This window comes from Leopardus geoffroyi, chromosome A2, assembly GCF_018350155.1.
Source record: "Leopardus geoffroyi isolate Oge1 chromosome A2, O.geoffroyi_Oge1_pat1.0, whole genome shotgun sequence".
NCBI classification, from domain to species: domain Eukaryota; kingdom Metazoa; phylum Chordata; class Mammalia; order Carnivora; family Felidae; genus Leopardus; species Leopardus geoffroyi.
Window position 1 is genome coordinate 154008437 of NC_059331.1, and position 21237 is coordinate 154029673.

At 45.0% G+C, this 21237-nt stretch overlaps 1 protein-coding gene across 4 annotated transcripts in view; it reads right to left on the reverse strand.

Moving 5' to 3' along the window:
* Positions 1 to 926: 926 nt before the first annotated feature.
* ATP6V0A4 (ATPase H+ transporting V0 subunit a4) overlaps positions 927 to 21237 on the reverse strand; it is a 100728-nt gene continuing 80417 nt past the window's right edge. For all 4 annotated transcript variants that reach the window (XM_045495815.1, XM_045495814.1, XM_045495816.1 and 1 more), the window contains 4 exons: positions 9941 to 10069; positions 6130 to 6247; positions 2803 to 2974; positions 927 to 1341 (listed from right to left, as the gene is read on the reverse strand). In XM_045495815.1, the coding sequence (XP_045351771.1) occupies positions 1248 to 1341; positions 2803 to 2974; positions 6130 to 6247; positions 9941 to 10069 (513 nt within the window). In that variant the 3' untranslated portion in view covers positions 927 to 1247. The remainder of the gene's footprint in view (positions 1342 to 2802; positions 2975 to 6129; positions 6248 to 9940; positions 10070 to 21237) is intronic.

Below are 21237 nucleotides of genomic sequence, written 5' to 3' on the forward strand. Positions count from 1 at the left end.
CCTGGCTGACTCAGTCACAAGACCATGCGACTCTGGATCTTGGGGTTGTGAGTATAAGTCTCACGTGGGAGGTAGAGTTTACTTAAAAAAAATGAGGGGCGCCTAGATGGTTCAGTTGGTTAAGCGTCTGACTTGTCTCGGGCCACGATCTCACAATTTATGAGTTCGAGCCTCACATCCTGCTCTGTGCTGATGGCTCAGAGCCTGGAGCCTGCTTCAGATTCTGTGTGTGTCTCTTTCTCTGCCCCTTCCTCTCTCTCTCTCTTTCTCAAAAATAAATAAACATTAAAACCATTTTTTTAAAAAGTGCCTTGTAAACTGTAAAGCACTGTACCAATGGTAACAATGTTTAATTCCACTGGTCTAGTTACCTTGAAGATTATGATTAACCTGGATAACTAAATAGTTATCTAAATAGTTGATGACACATATCTTCCTCTACAAAACTGGCTCTTAAGAGTTTGACAATCCACGAGGCTTAGAAATGACTTCAGGGCTGACAGACCCAGAGAGTATCAGGGAAGACCTGTCTGGCAGACTCCTGTCTGGCAGGCCGTTTTCCAGAACTTTCTTCAAATCTCTTTCTCCAGTTCCTGCAGCACAATGTGCATCCAGCAAACAGTCGCTGATGATATGTTGCCACACTTCATTCCACAGGGTTTAACAACACATAGAGCCACATGGGGCCAGCCCTCCATCCAGGGAACATTACCCTTTCTTTCCCACCTGGAGTGGAGATTCATGAGAAAGTTCCTAATCTTATAAAGCTTAGCCCTAGCCAAGGAAAAAACACATCTGAGGAACCAGGAAATGAAAGAATAAAATAAACATAATCCTCTTAAATTAGTTTGTGTAACTCTATTGTTTAGCTTTGGCCTGTAACTATCAATACTAAATATTACAGAATAATTTTGGACAAAGACATCTTAAAGAACAAGGAAATGGCCCAGAAGTTTATTTTCTTGCATATAATACTCACAATATTGCAGGAAAACATCAGTGTAGTGCTCCCCGTTTCTCAGTCATTTTAGTTTTTGACAATGACGACCCCCCATGAGGTTGGTTCCTCTGTGACATGGTTAAGTCGTATCAAATTCCAAGGCTTATAAGTACACGGCTTCCTGTCTCCAGGTAGCTAAGAACAATCATCCATTGACCGCCTAGTACAGGCTGACATCGAAGACAAAGCTGAACTTTCACAGGCACAGAGACTGAGGCAGAAGACGCGGCAGCCACGGGACCTGCCACTATTCCTCCGATGTCCCTTCCAGGATGTATTTAAAGGAGAAAGGAGAAAACTTGTAACCGGCCCCGACATAGAACTTGTTCTGGAACTCCACCCTTGGGGGATGAGGGAGGGCAAAACCAAAAAAAAAAAAGCGAGATAAAAACATGTAAGCTAGAGGCTGGCCGGGAAGGGAAGAAACAGAGCATTTGTAAAATCAAGCACAGGGTCAGGAAGGTGTGCCAGGGGAGATACTCAGGTTGGTGGCCACTACAGGGGTCCTCTGAGGCTTATAAAAATCCTTCTCTTGCCTCCCAGTCACACTTTTCCTTTCCTATCCCACCCCACTTCCTCCAGGCCCCTGCCACCAGCCTCTCAGACCACGGCAGAGCCACCCTCCCCCCGGCTCCCACAAGCAGGGAAGCGTTCGCTGTGAAGTCTTGTCTCACGAGCTAGTGATGAGAGAATGTTTCACGAGGTTCCACGTGGTTTTTCTTCTCCATCCTCATCTTAACCACGGGGCTTACGCTATTTCACAATACCCAGGACCCTGACTTAACGTTCTCGTAACTTACATCACAGACATCGCGCACGATCATTCACGCTTGATTATGTGACAGGGTTCATTTCCTTAAGGACATGGGGAGAGCCGATGTCATAACCTGAGGCAGGGGCGCTGTGATTCCCTCCACTCCATACACGGAGTATGTAAAAACTTTTCTTTATGAACAGCACGCACAGAGGGAGGTAGAAAGCATCGGTGAGAGCTAAAGACAGTCTCTGCGGTTTAAGGGTATGAGCACACACTCAAAATTCTTGGCCAACCTATGACTTCTTAGAAAAACAGGAGCTTCAACAAATGTTTTCATACTTGTAAGCCTAGTGAGGGCTCATAGTCTCCGGACACATCTGCGGATGTCAAGGGCCTCCTGTGAGTGCCTTCCTCCTTCCAGGTACCCTTCTTCTGTTCCCACTTTGCAGAAGTTAGTAGCCTGTACTTCTGGTATAGTTCCTGCAGTCAGCACCAAGGGCCTAATGTCCCAGATTCACTAAGTATGCCGCTGTGAGACTATCTCAGATCTGTCATCTTACCAATACTTGAAGTGTTCCTTATCTTGAAGCTAGTTGTGATATAACAAACGAACTCTTAGAACAAGTAAGGGGCGCCTGGGTGGCTCAGTCAGTTAAGCATCTAACTTTGGCTCTAGTCATGATCCCACAGTTCGTAAGTTTGAATCGGGCTCTCTGCTGTCAGCACAGAGCCTGCTTTGGACCCTCTATCCCTCTCTCTCTCTCTGCCCCTCCTCTACTCTCTCTCTCTCAAAAATAAATAAACATTTAAAAAGTAATAATAAAAATAAAAGAGAATGAGTAAATGGGAACTAACATTAATCCTAGGGCAGCCATCATATGTGTATACACATACACACAGGCACACACATACACACACCTCATCATGTAATATTACGCCAACAGGTGACTCAAACTGGGTCAGGATGTGACCTCAGCTGGCTGGTCCTATGGCCCATCATCTCTCTCTAGAGCACACAGAGCCTCCCCAGTGCAGCCACGCTCACCAGTGTAGTCGCAGGGCGTGCAGGAACGCAGAGAGACCCTCCATGATTAGAAGGATGGCTACCGTCAGAACAGCAAATATGGCAAAAATGATAAAGACTCCAATGAGTCCTCCCCAGCCTCGCACGCGAAGGCCAATGTTCATCACCATGGTCCAGAGCACTTCAGACAATTCTGTAAGAGCAAGAGAAACCTTCTCAACCACAGAGTTTATGTGGCAAGTGCAGGGTTTTTTCATGCCATATACCTGGGTCTGCACACCCTAGAATCCCAACACTGTGCTCTTCAGGTAGAAAACTCAGGCATATGTGCCCTGGGGCACCTGTATGAGACTGTCTAGGGCAGTGCTCACAATAGAGGAGTTTCTGTCATGACAACAAACATACGGAGGCACAGTATTCACCAGTGAAAGTGAGCAAACTACAGCTACCAGCAGCAACATGAATAAATCTGAGCAACAAAATGTTACACCAGAGAAGCGAAACACAACAGAATGCATAGAATATGATTTGATATGGACTGCATGTTTGTGTCCCGCCCACCCTCCAATTCCTATGTTGAATCCCTACCCACCAAAGTGAGGGTATTTGGAGAAGGGGCCGTTGGGAGGTGATTAAGGGTTGATGAGGTCATAAAGGTGGGGCCCTCATGATGGGATTAGTGCCTTTATAAGAGACACCAGAGAGCTTGCTCACACTCTCCCTTTCGGGGAGATACTACCATTACATTGTTGGGTTGAGACTGGAAGTCACCCAGCCAAAAGGTCAAAGTGGCATGGCCCAGAGAGATAAAGACCTGTCACTTGCAAGTGGATATTTGGACACGATGAGAAGAGAGACATGTGAGGGCACAAGGGGGAGTATCTGCACCTGTGCTGTGCCCTGTCCCCCAGCCCTGGCTTTCTGCTGGAGTAACACAATGGGAAAGTGTGTTAATTTCCAGTGTTTCACTCTCACCTCCTCCTTGTACCCCCATCTGGGTGATTTTTGAAGCATGTATCCAAATACAGCCTCCCTCAACTTAGGTCTCAGCATGGCACTGATGAACAGATGTGATAGAGTAAGTACATTTCCATTGTTTAAGCTGCTGAGATCCAGGGCTGGTAGTGACTGCAACACGTTCTACCCTCGGTTGACTAACACAGCAGGATCACTACCGGAACCACACAGGAAAGCCAAGGCACACACAGGTTAGCCTGCTTGCCTGAGTTACTGAGCTAAAAGTGGCAGAAGAGAAACTAGGACTTAAATCAGCATCTGTTTTCTGCCAAACCACCTCTTCAAGCAAGTTTGTTAGCATGAGTTGAAGATATTCCGTGGGAACTATATGTCTCAGGAAGTTCTAGAAAGATCCAATGGGTAGATCGTGCAGGGCAGCTATAAGCCATATGGATTTTCTGATGTCAAATTGCATCTTCGATGGGCATGGACTGGTAGAGAGCACCCTCCTGTCCCATCTGGGCTCAGCCCTCTTGTGACGTGACGCTTCCAAACCACATCTGGGATCAGAGCTAAAGGCTGACATTAAACACCACTTGACCACACGAAGCTCAGAGATCCACTTCGGGGCCCTGGGAAACCACCTCACATGAGTGCATGTCAAAGAACAAGCAAACACAGGCAGGTACTTGTGGATGTATGCATCCAAACACCTGTGTGCACACAGGTAAAGTGTATGTGTGGGAGTTGATGTAAGGAAATGAACACAGCCCAAGCCGCGAAGGCTAACAGTGAGTACTTGCATTTCTGCTAAAAATCAAGAAGCAGGCTCACTTTCCTTGCTTTGGTTTCTACCCATCTAGCACACACTTTGGCCTGATCTTTCACACATTGTGCTCAGGGCTGGGAATGCAGTGGTGGAAATCAGTGTCGATGCCTTTCAGGAGCTCACAGTCCAGTAGGGACACAGGCCAATCAGGACTGAACTGCAATCAGTGTTAGGAGGGGGCACTCCCAGAACCCAGGGAAAGGGCACCTGCCAGACTGGGGATCAGGGAGGAAGATTCCCAGGAGAGGTGCCGTTTGCGTGAGCTCTGAAGGAGGAATTAGAAATCAAGTGAGGAGAAAGCTAAGGAAGAAAGGAAGATTTCAGGAAAGGGGGCTGCAGGGCCAACACAGAGGGGCCCAGAGCGCGTGGCAGCCTCAGAAGCCTCAGTGCAGGTCCTGGTGGCCACTGCCTATGAAATGGGTGGGTACCAGGGGCTGGTGGGGCATTAAGGGCAATACCAAGGGACGAGACTGGAAAATCAGGCAGGGATCAAGAAGGATCTTACAAAGTAACTTGATGAGTTAGGATTCCAGACTTAAGTAACCCCTGGGGATGGAATCATGACCAAAATTGGACTTAACATGACCCTGTGAGGTGGTGAGTACCCCTGGTGGGGGGGTGGGTGCAGGTCAAGGGTCAGCCAACTGGCCTACTTCCCACCAATGCTCACAATCAAGGCAGGCCTTCTCTCAAAGTGAACCCCCCAAAGATGGCCATGTTCTAATCTTAAGAAAAAGCTATATGGCAAAAAGGGATTAAGAATGGATCAAGCAGGGGGCACTTGGATGGCTCAGCCAGTTAAGCACCTGACTCTTGATTTCGGCTCAGGTCATGATCTGACAGTTCATGAGTTCGAGCCCCAAGTTGGGCTCTGCACTGACAGCGTGGAGACTGCTTGGGATCCTCTCTCCCCCTCTCTCTCTGCCCCCCACCTCAACTCATGCTCTTATGTGCCCTCTCTTTCTCTCTGTAAATAAATAAATAAACTTAAAAAAAAAAAAAAAGGAATGGATTAAGCAGACAGGATTAAAGTGAAGGGGTGCTGAGATAAGGAGATCATCCTGGATTATCCAGGTAGGCCCAAGGTAACCACATGGTCCTTAGAAAAAGAAAGCAAAGGAGTCAGAGCCAGAGAAAATAGAGACATGATGAATGAAGCAGGAATCAGACTGTTGAGCCCAAGAGCCAAGAAATGCAGGCATCCTCTAAAAATAGAAATGGCAGGGAAATGGATTCCCCCCCTAGAGCTTCTAGAAAGAACCCAGCCCTGCTGACATCTTGGTTCTACAACTCCAGAACTGTAAGACAGTATATTTGCATTTGTTTTGAGCTGCTAAATGGGGGCAATTTGTTATAGCAGCAACAGGAAACTGACACAGAGGCTAACTACTCCAGTAACATAAAGTCAGACCTACAGAAAAAGTCACTTCTTCCTAAGAAAAACCAACCATTCTTTGGGCAAACATGCCGTAAATGACCCAGAAAAGGCACTTCTCCAAACAAGCGCTTTGCTTCTGTTTCCCAGGGAGATCTGATCGTGACCCCCAGGGCAGCTCACTCACCTGCATGAGCCAGGCTGAGGGCCCAGAGCCGGAGGTAAGAGGCTGTGTTTGAAATGCAGCCCAGGCAGTACTCGATCGTGTGGATGGCTTGATGCACAAAGATGTCTCCAAAGTTGAACTGAAAGAGAGAATTTTTTATTCTATCTCATTAAGTATTTCCTCCATGAAAGGTCTTACTAATGATACACCGATGAATAAAACATGTGCTCCGCTCTTAAGGCACTTCCAGTCGAACTAGGGGAAAACAAATATTAATATGCTTGTAGAGAGAGAGTTAGCAGCGCAAAGTAGGGTACAGTGTGTGTGCAGGAACATTTCCCAGAAGTAGCTGAAAGAAGTTCAAAGAAGAAGAGAGACCGGTCGGTAAGGTGTCACAGGAGGTGAGGTCTGTGCTGGGCCGGGAAGGCTGGGGAGGCATCTGGAAGTAAAAGATAAGCAAGATCATTCCTGGTGAAGAAAATGACTCCCGGTAAGGAAAAGGTGGGTGCTTGGGAACATCAGGAAGGCAAGTTCTGGGCGGGAAACAATTTGGCTGGAAGTAGGTGCTTGTTTGGTGAGGACTAGAAAGGAGCCCCCAGGTGCTGAAGTTTCAGTAAAGAACAGAGTTGGGAAAATAAGTTGGAGTCAATGAGAAACCATAAACAGCATCTGAATGAAAAGTGGCCGGGGTGGGGAGGGGGAATAAAGAAGTCTTGGGGGGATGATTAATCTGGTGGCAAAATGGACTAGCAAAGGCAGAGCCTTATAAGCAAAAAAGCCTGTTGGTTGACTAGCTCACTAATCTAGAGATGAAGGGGAAGAAACAGAACACACACAGCAAGAGCATGCTGTTCCCTTCACGCACTCTGATGCTGTCGGGGGAACAGTGTGACTGGCAGCATCCTGGCCCTCGGGTGGCTCGCAGCGTGGTGGGGACAGGGTGCATGGAAAAGTGCAATAATCAAGACTCAGCAGTACTGTGGGAATGCAGAAAAAGGGCCTCTGACCCAGCAGGGGCCAGGGTCATACAGGGCTCTGAGGGTCTTGAGTCCTAGGGGCTAAAAGAATGGCATTGACAGAAATGGATAAATTGGAGAAGGACATTAGTGATAGGTTCAGGTGTGTTGTGTCTCCGGTGACAGCTGGCCACACAAGTAGAATCTCTCAGCACACAGTGACAGAGGAAGAACAGGTTCAGAAGAACAGTCCGGGCTGGAAGTGAACACCTAGGACTCACCTGTGGGAGGTAAGGGGACCAGGAAGACACACGAGGGAAAGATCACAGAGCTCCCAGCCTGGGAAAAGTTCATCTGGAGGTGAGAAAGAAAGACATGGATGATGGAAAGAAGAGGTCAGAGTCCCAGAAGGAGTCACAGGGCTGCGGCCAAGGATAGCGGCCAAGGATAGAGAAATACCGAGGAAGGCATGGAGGGTGCGGTCAACCATGTCAGGAGCTCTGGAGAGGAGACAGGAGTCAATGCCTCTGACTCGGCAATGAAAACAGCTGGGAGGAGGTGAAGGGCAGGGAAGGGCAGAGAGGGGAGAGAGGCAAGGGAATGGAGGAATGAGTGGTGAAGAACGAACCCCACCCAAGGAGAGGGCTGGCTTTGTCCTGGCTCCAGGGAGGCAACCTCTAAACTCCTGACGTCTCCCACCTGAAAGAACTGTCTGTGTTCTTCACGGTGAGCCCCTGGGACCACATCGGACGGTTCCTGTGGTTGGAGGGTTGAGACTTGGAGCCATGTGTTACCAGCCCAGCCTCCAGGGAGAGGATGGAGTTGGAGAGTGAGCACAACCACTGAGTTGCACGCCTACGTAATGAAACCCCAATAGAGCTTTGGATGCTGGAGCTCCGGTGAGCTTCCTGGGCTGGCAATGCTGTGTGCACACCGCCACATGTTGAGGCCAGGAGACTAATGTCTCTCTAAGGACACAGAATTCTGGAATTTGGAACCCTCCCAGCATCAGATTCTGTCTACATGCCTCTTCCTCCGGCTGCTTCTGATCTGTATATTTGAGCTACAGTAAAAGCCTAACTGTAAGTAAGGGTTAAACTTCATTGAATTCTGTAAGTCGTTCTATAAATCACCAACCCTGAGGGAATCTGAGGGGACCCTGAATTTGTAACTGACTGGTCTGAAGAGAGGGTGGTCCTGGGGGGCCCCCAAACCTGTGGCTAGTGTCGGAAGTCTTGGGCAGACTTGGCAGTCTGCAGAACTTGACCCAGAGTTTGGCCAACACCTGGTGTAGACAGAGGTCAGAGAGGACCCTGAGGGGACAAAAGAGCCAAGCCTGTATATATGCTTGGCAATGGACGATCCACACATGATTGTACTTGGGGGAAGGGACCTACAAATGGAGCCTCAAGTTGCCCAAACAAGGGCACCCAGTACATGGCAGAGGCAGAAGATGAACACCGAGAGGGTAAATATTGAGGGCACGGAAAGAACAGACGAGAGAGGCTGTACTGGACGGGCTGGGACTGGATGAGTCAGACGATGTGTGGGCTGGATTCTAAAACATCCCCGCAGGTCTGGCAGGCTTAGTAATATTAATAGCCACTAATATGTGTTACTTTCTGTACCTGGAATCTTGTCGGAAAAACTTGATCCAGATTTTTCATTATTTCTAATCGACTATCCATTAGTTTAAATGAATTTTTTTTTAAGTAATTAACACTACAAATGGAACTTCTTATAGCATCTCTCAGGCTTCACAGGAACCCCGTCCCCACTCCAGGATTAGAACAGAGCTCCGTCCCCACTCCAGGATTAGAACAGAGCTCCAGTTAAAGCCCCCAGCCCGTTCAGGCTTATGGGATACTTCAGTGGTAATATAAAAACAGCCACCTGCCTTCAGCTGGGAAAATGTGGCACATTCCTGAGGGGGGGTGGCTGCTCTTGGACAGAAAGGCGCAGGGAGGGAGGAGGGAACAAAGCAATTCCTGAATTCACAGGAGAGGCAGATAACGTTACAAAGATAGGTCAGCAAAGTCTCAGCAGAGCCAGGGTTGGGTTGAGACAGGAGAGCAAAGAGGGGACAGCAGCTGGGCGTGCTTCTGCTGGGGAGGCGGGCTGAGAATAAACAGCCTGCCTTTTACTTCTTCAGTCGGGCTAGATTCAGGCTCTGCTCTCATGGTGTGAGGGGTACTGACTGGGCACCTCATAATAAACATAGCTGACTCCCAGGGGTACAATTCTGAGTCAAGGAGGCCTCACTAGCAGGGCGCCTGGGCAGCTCAGTTGGTTAAGCGTCTGACTCTTTGATTTCGGCTCAGATCATGATCTCACAGTTCGTGGGATCGAGCCCCTCCTCAGCCTCTGTACTGACAGCATGGAACCTGCCTGGGATTCTCTCTCTTCCACTTTCTCTGACCCTCTCCTGCAACTCACACTTGCTCGCTCACTCTCAAAATAAATGAATATACTTTAAAAAAAAAAAAAAAAAAAAGGAGGACCGACTAGCACTGAGGACCTTCTCTGTCAGTAAATCTGAAGGCTGATATTCACCCCACACTCACAGATACAGCAGTAACTGGGTTAAAATATTAAAACACTCCTAGATTGGCTGGTGAGTAGCTGTTGTTCTGATCCTAGATGCACTCCCCCTCCTTTGGGACCACCCCAACTTCCCATGACTTTGCAACTACAGGACTGCCACCAGCAGGGTCTCCCTGACCCTCCCAGATCTACTGCCTAAGTGCTTTCAGGTGAGCTGGTGCCCATGTCCTACTTACTGGCTGTTAAACATTTGACCATCACCCTTGGTGAGATCCCACATCTAAAATCTGTACAAACTGGGAAATCTTTGTTGGGTGTTGAATCCCACATACCTCTTCTTCATGGTCATCCTGAGCCCCGTGGCCACCTGCAGAAGCCCTCTGACCTGTGCTCATGGAAGGGCTGGAGTTGTCACCTTCAATGTCCTCGGTGGCATCTTCTTGGATCATGGATGCCTGCAGCTGTCAGCAAGGAAGGAAGTGAAGCACTAAATTCACCCTTAGAACTAGAATTACAACAATTCTACATAAAATAAAGGCTGTTGCCAAATATTAACTATGCACCAGACACTGTTCTAAACTCTCTCTATATCACTTCGTTTAGCCTTTGTAACAATGTTTTCAGATACACACAATTATCACCTTACTCTTCTGAGAAGGAGATGACAGCACAGGAAGGTTAAGAAATGTACTCAAGATGATACAGCTTGTAAGGCTAGTTAGTGGCAGAGCTAGGACTCAAACTCAGGCAATCTGATTCCTGAGTATGCCCTCTTCTCCACGGTGCTCCAGAATGTGCCAAATTAATCTGTCTTTACAGTAAACCGGTGCACATACAAGAGTACCTTTTATTGTTAAAAAATAATATGCATTGTCATAAAATTGTCCGTTGGTACCTTTGACATAATCTTGTGACCGACCTGAACAGCCAGATTTCTATAGGCAAAATTAGGGGAGATTAGTGACTGCTATGGTCTGAATATTTTGTATCCCCTCCCTAATTCATATGTTGAAATCCTAAACCCCACAGATGATAGTAGTCAAAGGTGAGGCCCTTGGGAGGTACTTAGGTCACGAGGATGGAGCCCTCATGAACGAGACGAGTGCCGTTAGAAAGGAGTCCCTACACAACTCTCACCCCTTCCACTGTGTCAGGACACAGTGAGAATGTGGCTAAGGACCAGGAAGGTGGGGGGGCTCACCACAGTGAATATGCTGCAGCCTTTCATCTTGGACTTCACAGCCTCCAGCACTGAACAATAAATTTGTTGTTTATAAACTACCCAGTCTGCGGTACTTTGTTATAGCAGCCCAAAAGGACTAAGACAATGACTTTTTCAATACTAATATAAGTTTTAAAAATAAAAACATCACTTTATAAAAATAGCTAAGAAAAAAATTCAAAGAAAGAAAATCTAGGTATAATTAGCATGTAATTTGGCCTAGTTTTATCCCTAGGTCTGAATAGAAGATCTCTTTCAAGTCACTGTGAAACTTAATGTCCCAGGTCCAAAGTGTTTCCTAGAACGATTTCATGGGGGGAGTGGGGGTATTGCAAATTAGGCATTAAGATGTCTTGCCTTTCTTTCTTTAGTGGTTCTGCACTTACTATTTACAGAGCCATGGGCAAAGGTAAAAATGGAAGTCCATATGCCATATATTTAAATATTTAAGAGTTATAAATCAAGCCAACAGACTCCTAAACATATCCATCCCTAAACTCTAGCCCTTTCTGGTCATTATCCTAGAACTGATTAAAATGAAGATGAGTGATTTTATAGAAACATGATACTGGACTTTGTGAATTCTAGTGCCCATCTTCCCCACTTTACTAAATACCCCCCAATGTTTGAGCAGAGTGCCCAGTGAAATAAAACGCACAACTCAATTTTAAATTTAGTTACTGACAACTTTCTAAAAACACATGTGCCCAAAGATATGCACAAGGATATTTACAGATTATCTGTAGTCACTAAAACTAGAAACAGGTCGAGGACTTTCAAGGAAGATGGCAGAATAGGAGGGTCCTAAGCTCACCTCATCCCATGGACACTCCTAAATAACACCCACATCAGTGTAAAGAACCCAGAAAACAACCCAAAGACTGGCAGAACAACAGACCCTCCACAGCTAAAAGTAGAGAAGAGGCCGCATCAGAAAAAGGTAGGAAGAACAAAGATGAGGTTGGGAAACAAAATGACCTATGATACTGTCTACAGGAGGGAGGGACACACAGGCATGGAGAAGGGAGAGGAGCAGACCCCACACCAGGTGCCCCACGCCTGGGGGACCCACACTGGGAGGACAAATCCTCATATCATTTGGCTCTGAAACACAGAGGGGCATAACGTAACAAGTTCTTATAATCAGTGGGGCTTGACACCTAGAACTGTAAAACTCAGCAGGCTCTGCCCAAGGAAAGTCAGGAGGTGACAGCAAACTGAGTCCCCACCCTGAAAGAAACAGCATAACAAACAGACCTGCTGAGCTACAACAGAGAAGCCGCAGTTTGAAAAATAGGGATATAAGGGAAGGAGATTTCTTATTAAACTCAGAACTTGTGCTGGAGGGGCAGAGACCTTTAAAAGACTTCTCCATGAACAAAAAGCTGGCATAGCCATTTCCCTCCCCATCCCCTACCCTAGGTACACAGACACCTGCAGGAACCAGTCCAGCCAGCGAACACTCTCCATCTACCTTGTTAACAGCAACCCCACCCCACCAATGCCTCTGCATGCTTTTCTGTGGACCACAACTCCAACCCACCCCTGGCAGAAGTCCATCTAAAGCAGCACCACAAGCATGGCAGTGTGCAAGCAGCCCCCACAGAGGCCAGCACCATCCCAAAGTGATTCTTGCCCTGGGTAAAGGGGGAGATAATCACACAAACCTGTTCAAGTGTGGCCCCAGCAGTGGGCTGGGGGCAGATATCGGGCCTAACTGCAGGCCCTGCCCACCAACAAAAGCTTCCAAGGGACAACACAGGGAAAGTGTCCTGAAGTTCAGTGCCACTGCATCTCTGGCAAATGCCTGGTGTGAACCACCTCAAGCCCAAGGTGGTCCCAGACTGGCCACAGGGACCAAACCCTGCCCACAACAGGTAAAGAGAGTCATTGCAGATGACTGGACTGAAGAAGAACTGAAGAAGAACCACCTCAAGCCCAAGGTGGTCCCAGACTGGCCACAGGGACCAAACCCTGCCCACAACAGGTAAAGAGAGTCATTGCAGATGACTGGACTTGCAGAAGAACTGGACTGAAGAAGCTCAGCCACAAAAGTAGGGCAAACACAATACGTATAGGAAACATCCCTGAAGCACAAGATCCTAGAGAACAGGGGACATTGCACTACTTTCAAGAGCAGAAGACATGGCTGACATTCCTAACACATAGACACAGAGAGTGAGACAAAACAAGGAGACAGAATAATATGTCCCAAATGAAATAGAACAAAATCATATCAAGAGAGCTAAGCAAAACGGAGATAAGTAATATGACTGATAGAGAATTTAAAGTAATCGTCATAAAGATACTCACTGGACTTGGGAAAAGAGTGGAGGACCTCAGTGAGACTCTCAACAAGGAAACAGAAAACATGAAAAAGAACCAATCAGAGATGAATAACTCAATCACTGAGATTAAAAATACACTAGAAGGAATACATAGTAGGCTAGTGGAAGCATAAGAATGAGTCAATGACCTGGAGGACAGAGTGATGGGAAGCAATGAAGCAGAAAAAAGAAAGAAAAAAGAATAATAATAATAAATGAGAATAGATTAAGGGAACTCAATGACACCATCGAGTGTAATAACATTTGCATTGTAAGGGTCCCAAAAGAAGAAGAAAGAAAAAAAAAATGGAGGCAGAAATTTTACTTGAAGATATAATAGCTGAAAACTTCCTGAATCTGGGGAAGGAAACAGGAATCCAGATCCAGAAGGCACAGAGATCCCGCAACAAAATCAACCCAAGGAGGTTCACATCACAAATGGTAATTAAAATGGCAAACAGTAGGGATCAAGAGACAATTTTAAAAGAAGCAAGAGAAAAAAAAAACAGTTATATACAAGGGAAACCCCATAGGGCTATCAGTGGACTTTTTAGAATAAACTTTGCAGGCCAGAAGGGAGTGACATGATATATTCAAAATGCTGAAAGAGAGGTGGGAGGAGGGAAGATGGCGGCGTAGGAGGACGCTGGGCTCACCGCGCGTCCTGCTGATCACTTAGATTCCACCTACACCTGCCTAAATAACCCAGAAAACCGCCAGAGGATTAGCAGAACGGAGTCGCCGGAGCCAAGCCAGACGAGAGGCCCACGGAAGAGGGTAGGAAGGGCGGCGAGGCGGTGCACGCTCCACGGACTGGAGGGAGCGAGCCGGGGCGGAGGGGCGGCTCGCCGGCCAAGCAGAGTTCCAGAGTCTGGCTTGCAAAAGCGGAGGGGCCTGACGGACTGTGTTCCAACAGCAAGCGCGACTTAGCATCTGGGAGGTCATAAATTAACAGCTCTGCTCGGAAAGCGGGAAGGCTGGAGGACAAAGGGAGGGAGAGCTGCTGAGCCCCCGGACGACAGAGCTCAGTTTGGTGGGGAACAAAGGTGCTCGCCAGCGCCATCTCCCCCGCCCATCCCCCAGCCAAAATCCCAAAGAGAACCAGTTCCTGCCAGGGAACTTCCTCGCTCCGCGCAAACACCCAACTCTGTGCTTCTGCGGAGGAGCCAAACCTCCCGCAGCGGATCTGACTCCCTCCCGCTGCCACAGGGCCCCTCCTGAAGTGGATCACCTAAGGAGAAGCGAGCTAAGCCTGCCCCTCCTGCCCCTGTGCACCTTGCCTACCCACCCCAGCTAATACGCCAGATCCCCAGCATCACAAGCCTGGCAGTGTGCACGTAGCCCAGACGGGCCACGCCACCCCACAGTGAATCCCGCCCCTAGGAGAGGGGAAGAGAAGGCACACACCAGTCTGACTGTGGCCCCAGAGGTGGGCCGGGGGCAGACATCAGGTCTGACTGCGACTCCGCCCACCAACTCCAGTTATACACCACAGCACAGGGGAAGTGCCCTGCAGGTCCTCACCACGCCAGGGACTATCCAAAATGACCAAGCGGAAGAATTCCCCTCAGAAGAATCTCCAGGAAATAACAACAGCTAATGAGCTGATCAAAAAGGATTTAAATAATATAACAGAAAGTGAATTTAGAATAATAGTCATAAAATTAATCGCTGGGCTTGAAAACAGTATAGAGGACAGCAGAGAATCCCTTGCTACAGAGATCAAGGGACTAAGGAACAGTCACGAGGAGCTGAAAAACGCTTTAAATGAAATGCAAAACAAAATGGAAACCACCACGGCTCGGATTGAAGAGCAGAGGAGAGAATAGGTGAACTAGAAGATAAAGTTATGGAAAAAGAGGAAGCTGAGAGAAAGAGAGATAAAAAAATCCAGGAGTATGAGGGGAAAATTAGAGAACTAAGTGATACACTAAAAAGAAATAATATACGCATAATTGGTATCCCAGAGGAGGAAGAGAGAGGGAAAGGTGCTGAAGGGGTACTTGAAGAAATAATAGCTAAGAACTTCCCTGAACTGGGGAAGGAAAAAGGCATTGAAATCCAAGAGGCACAGAGAACTCCCTTCAGACGTAACTTGAATCGATCTTCTGCACGACATATCATAGTGAAACTGGCAAAATACAAGGATAAAGAGAAAATTCTGAAAGCAGCAAGGGGTAAACGTGCCCTCACATATAAAGGGAGACCTATAAGACTCGTGACTGATCTCTCTTTTGAAACTTGGCAGGCCAGAAAGGATTGGCACGAGATTTTCAGTGTGCTAGACAGAAAAAATATGCAGCCGAGAATCCTTTATCCAGCAAGTCTGTCATTTAGAATAGAAGGAGAGATAAAGGTCTTCCCAAACAAACAAAAACAGAAGGAATTTGTCACCACTAAACCAGCCCTACAAGAGATCCTAAGGGGGACCCTGTGAGACAAAGTACCAGAGACAACACTACAAGCATAAAACATACAGACATCACAATGACTCTAAACCCGTATCTTTCTATAATAACACTGAATGTAAATGGATTAAATGTGCCAACAAAAAGACATAGGGTATCAGAATGGATAAAAAAACAAGACCCATCTATTTGCTGTCTACAAGAGACTCATTTTAGACCTGAGGACACCTTTAGATTGAGAGTGAGGGGATGGAGAACTATTTATCATGCTACTGGAAGCCAAAAGAAAGCTGGAGTAGCCATACTTATATCAGACAAACTAGACTTTAAATTAAAGGCTGTAACAAGAGATGAAGAAGGACATTATATAATAGTTACAGGGTCTATTCATCAGGAAGAGGTAACAATTATAAATGTCTATGTGCCGAATACCAGAGCCCCCAAATATATAAAACAACTACTCATAAACAAAGCAACCTTATTGATAAGAATGTGGTAATTGCAGGGGACTTTAACACCCCACTTACAGAAATAGATAGATCATCTAGACACACGGTCAATAAAGAAACAAGGGCCCTGAATGATACATTGGATCAGATGGACTTGACAGATATATTTAGAACTCTGCATCCCAAAGCAACAGAATATACTTTCTTCTCGAGTGCACATGGAACATTCTCCAAGATAGATCATACACTGGGTCACAAAACAGCCCTTCATAAGTTTACAAGAATTGAAATTATACCATGCATACTTTCAGACCACAATGCTATGAAGCTTGAAATCAACCACAGGAAAAAGTCTGGAAAACCTCCAAAAGCATGGAGGTTAAAGAACACCCTACTAACGAATGAGTGGGTCAACCAGGCAATTAGAGAAGGAATTAAAAAATATATGGAAACAAACGAAAATGAAAATACAACAATCCAAACGTTTTGGGACGCAGCGAAGGCAGTCCTGAGAGGAAAATACATTGCAATCCAGGCCTACCTCAAGAAACAAGAAAAATCCCAAATACAAAATCTAACAGCACACCTAAAGGAAATAGAAGCAGAACAGCAAAGACACCCCAAACCCAGCAGAAGAAGAGAAATAATAAAGATCAGAGCAGAAATAAACAATATAGAGTCTAAAAAAACTGTAGAGCAGATCAACGAAACGAAGAGTTGGTTTTTTGAAAAAATAAACAAAATTGACAAACCTCTAGCCAGGCTTCTCAAAAAGAAAAGGGAGATGACCCAAATAGATAAAATCATGAATGAAAATGGAATTGTTACAACCAATCCCTCAGAGATACAAACAATTATCAGGGAATACTATGAAAAATTATATGCCAACAAATTAGACAACCTGGAAGAAATGGACAAATTCCTAAATACCCACACTCTTCCAAAACTCAATCAGGAGGAAAGAGAAAGCTTGAACAGACCCATAACCAGCGAAGAAATTGAATCGGTTATCAAAAATCTCCCAACAAATAAGAGTCCAGGACCAGATGGCTTCCCAGGGGAGTTCTACCAGACATTTAAAGCAGAGATAATACCTATCCTTCTCAAGCTATTCCAAGAAATAGAAAGGGAAGGAAAACTTCCAGACTCATTCTATGAAGCCAGTATTACTTTGATTCCTAAACCAGACAGAGACCCAGTAAAAAAAGAGAACTACAGGCCAATATCCCTGATGAATATGGATGCAAAAATTCTCAAAAAGATACTAGCAAATCGAATTCAACAGCATATAAAAAGAATTATTCACCATGATCAAGTGGGATTCATTCCTGGGATGCAGGGCTGGTTCAACATTCGCAAATCAATCAACGTGATACATCACATTAACAAAAAAAAAGAGAAGAACCATATGATCCTGTCAATCAATGCAGAAAAGGCCTTTGACAAAATCCAGCACCCTTTCTTAATAAAAACCCTTGAGAAAGTCGGGATAGAAGGAACATACTTAAAGATCATAAAAGCCATTTATGAAAAGCCCACAGCTAACATCATCCTCAACGGGGAAAAACTGAGAGCTTTTTCCCTGAGATCAGGAACACGACAGGGATGCCCACTCTCATCGCTGTTGTTTAACATAGTGCTGGAAGTTCTAGCATCAGCAATCAGACAACAAAAGGAAATCAAAGGCATCAAAATTGGCAAAGATGAAATCAAGCTTTCGCTTTTTGCAGATGACATGATATTATACATGGAAAATCCGATACTCCACCGAAAGTCTGCTAGAATTGATACATGAATTCAGCAAAGTTGCAGGATACAAAATCAATGTACAGAAATCAGTTGCATTCTTATACACTAACAATGAAGCAACAGAAAGACAAATAAAGAAACTGATCCCATTCACAATTGCACCAAGAAGCATAAAATACCTAGGAATAAATCTAACCAAAGATGTAAAGGATCTGTATGCTGAAAACTATAGAAAGTTTATGAAGGTAATTGAAGAAGATTTAAAGAAATGGAAAAACATTCCCTGCTCATGGATTAGAAAAATAAATGTTGTCAAAATGTCAATACTACCCAAAGCTATCTACACATTCAATGCAATCCCAATCAAAATTGCACCAGCATTCTTCTCGAAACTAGAACAAGCAATCCTAAAATTCATATGGAACCACAAAAGGCCCCGAATAGCCAAAGGAATTTTGAAGAAGAAGACCAAAGCAGGAGGCATCACAATCCCAGACTTTAGCCTCTACTACAAAGCTGTCATCATCAAGGCAGCATGGTATTGGCACAAAAACAGACACATAGACCAATGGAATAGAATAGAAACCCCAGAACTAGACCCACAAACGTATGGCCAACTCATCTTTGACAAAGCAGGAAAGAACATCCAATGGAAAAAAGACAGCCTCTTTAACAAATGGTGCTGGGAGAACTGGACAGCAACATGCAGAAGGTTGAAACTAGACCACTTTCTCACACCATTCACAAAAATAAACTCAAAATGGATAAAGGACCTGAATGTGAGACAGGAAACCATCAAAACCTTAGAGGAGAAAGCAGGAAAAGACCTCTCTGACCTCAGCTGTAGCAATCTCTTACTCAACACATCCCCAAAGGCAAGGGAATTAAAAGCAAAAGTGAATTACTGGGACCTTATGAAGATAAAAAGCTTCTGCACAGCAAAGGAAACAACCACCAAAACTAAAAGGCAACCAACGGAATGGGAAAAGATATTTGCAAATGACATATCGGACAAAGGGCTAGTATCCAAAATCTATAAAGAGCTCACCAAACTCAACACCCGAAAAACAAATAACCCAGTGAAGAAATGGGCAGAAAACATGAATAGACACTTCTCTAAAGAAGACATCCGGATGGCCAACAGGCACATGAAAAGATGTTCAGTGTCGCTCCTTATCAGGGAAATACAAATCAAAACCACACTCAGGTATCACCTCATGCCAGTCAGAGTGGCCAAAATGAACAAATCAGGAGACTATAGATGCTGGAGAGGATGTGGAGAAACGGGAACCCTCTTGCACTGTTGGTGGGAATGCAAATTGGTGCAGCCGCTCTGGAAAGCAGTGTGGAGGTTCCTCAGAAAATTAAAAATAGACCTACCCTATGACCCAGCAATAGCACTGCTAGGAATTTACCCAAGGGATACAGGAGTACTGATGCATAGGGGCACTTGTACCCCAATGTTCATAGCAGCACTCTCAACAATAGCCAAATTATGGAAAGAGCCTAAATGTCCATCAATTGATGAATGGATAAAGAAATTGTGGTTTACATACACAATGGAATACTACGTGGCAATGAGAAAAAATGAAATATGGCCTTTTGTAGCAACGTGGATGGAACTGGAGAGTGTGATGCTATGTGAAATAAGCCATACAGAGAAAGACAGATACCATATGGTTTCACTCTTATGTGGATCCTGAGAAACTTAACAGGAACCCATGGGGGAGGGGGAGGAAAAAAGAAAAAAAAAAAAAAAGAGGTTAGAGTGGGAGAAAGCCAAAGCATAAGAGACTGTTAAAAACTGAGAACAGGGCGCCTGGGTGGCGCAGTCGGTTAAGCGTCCGACTTCAGCCAGGTCACGATCTCGCGGTCCGTGAGTTCGAGCCCCGCGTCGGGCTCTGGGCTGATGGCTCAGAGCCTGGAGCCTGTTTCCGATTCTGTGTCTCCCTCTCTCTCTGACCCTCCCCCATTCATGCTCTGTCTCTCTCTGTCTCAAAAATAAATAAACGTAAAAAAAAAAAAAAAAAAAAAACTGAGAACAAACTGAGGGTTGATGGGGGGTGGGAGGGAGGAGAGGGTGGGTGATGGGTATTGAGGAGGGCACCTTTTGGGATGAGCACTGGGTGTTGTGTGGAAACCAATTTGACAATAAATTTCATATAATAAAAAAAAATAAAAAAATAATATAAAATAAGTAAATAAATAAATAAATAAATAAAAAACAAAATGCTGAAAGAAAAAAAAACCTGCAACCAAGAATACTCTGTCCAGCAAGTCTATCATTCAGAATAGAAGAGATAAAAAGTTTCCCAGAAAAATAAGGTTAAAGACATTCACCACTACTCAAAAAGCCCTACAAAAATGTTAAAAGGGGCTCTTTGAGTAGAAATGAAAGATTGTAATAAAGAGTAAGAAAAGAAGCATAAAAGCAGTAAAATTAAGTACATCTATAAAAACGAGTCAAGATGTTCAGTAAGTAAAAGGAGGTAAAGTAAGACACCACATAACTAAAACATGAGGAACGGAGAAGAGTAAAAGTTTAGTGCTTTATGAATGGATTCACACTTAAGTGACCATCAATTTCATATGGACTGCTATATACATAAGATGTTATATATAAATGTAAGGGTAACCACACACCAAAAACTGGTAACACACATGCAAAATATAAAGAAAGGGGAATCCAATTATATCACTAAAGAAACCCACCAAATTGTGAGAGAAGAGAGCAAGAGAAGAAAGGAACAGAGAATTACAAAAACAACCACAAAACAACTAACAAAATGGCAATAAGTATGTACCTATCAATAATTACATCGAATGTAAATGGACTAAACACTCCAATCAAGAGATATAGGGTGACAGAATGGATAAAAAAAGAAGACCCATCTCCATGCTGCCTAGAAGAGACCCACTTCAGACCTAAAGCCACATGCAGATTGAAAGTGAAGAGTGAAAAATATTTATCACGCAAATGGAAGTGAAAAGAAAGCCAAGGTAACAATACTTATATTAAACAAAATAGGCTTGTTTATGTTTATTTTTTTATTATGAAATTCATTGTCAAATTGGTTTCCATACAACACCCAGTGCTCATCCCAACAGGTGCCCTCCTCAATGCCCATCACCCACATTCCCCTCCCTTGCACCCCCCGTCAACTCTCAGTTTATTCTTAGTATTTAAGAGTCTTTTACGGTTTGCCTCCCTCCCTAACTTTTTCCCCCTTCCCCTCCCCCAGGGTCTTCTGTTAAATTTCTCAGGATCCACATAAGAGTGAAAACATATGGTATCTGTCTTTATCTATATGACTTATTTCACTTAACACTCTCCAGTTCCATCCACGTTGCTACAAAAGGCCATATTTCATTCGTTCTCATTGCCAAGTAGTATTCCATTGTGTATATAAACCACAATTCTTTATCCATTCATCAGTTGATGGACATTTAGGCTCTTTCCATAATGTGGCTATT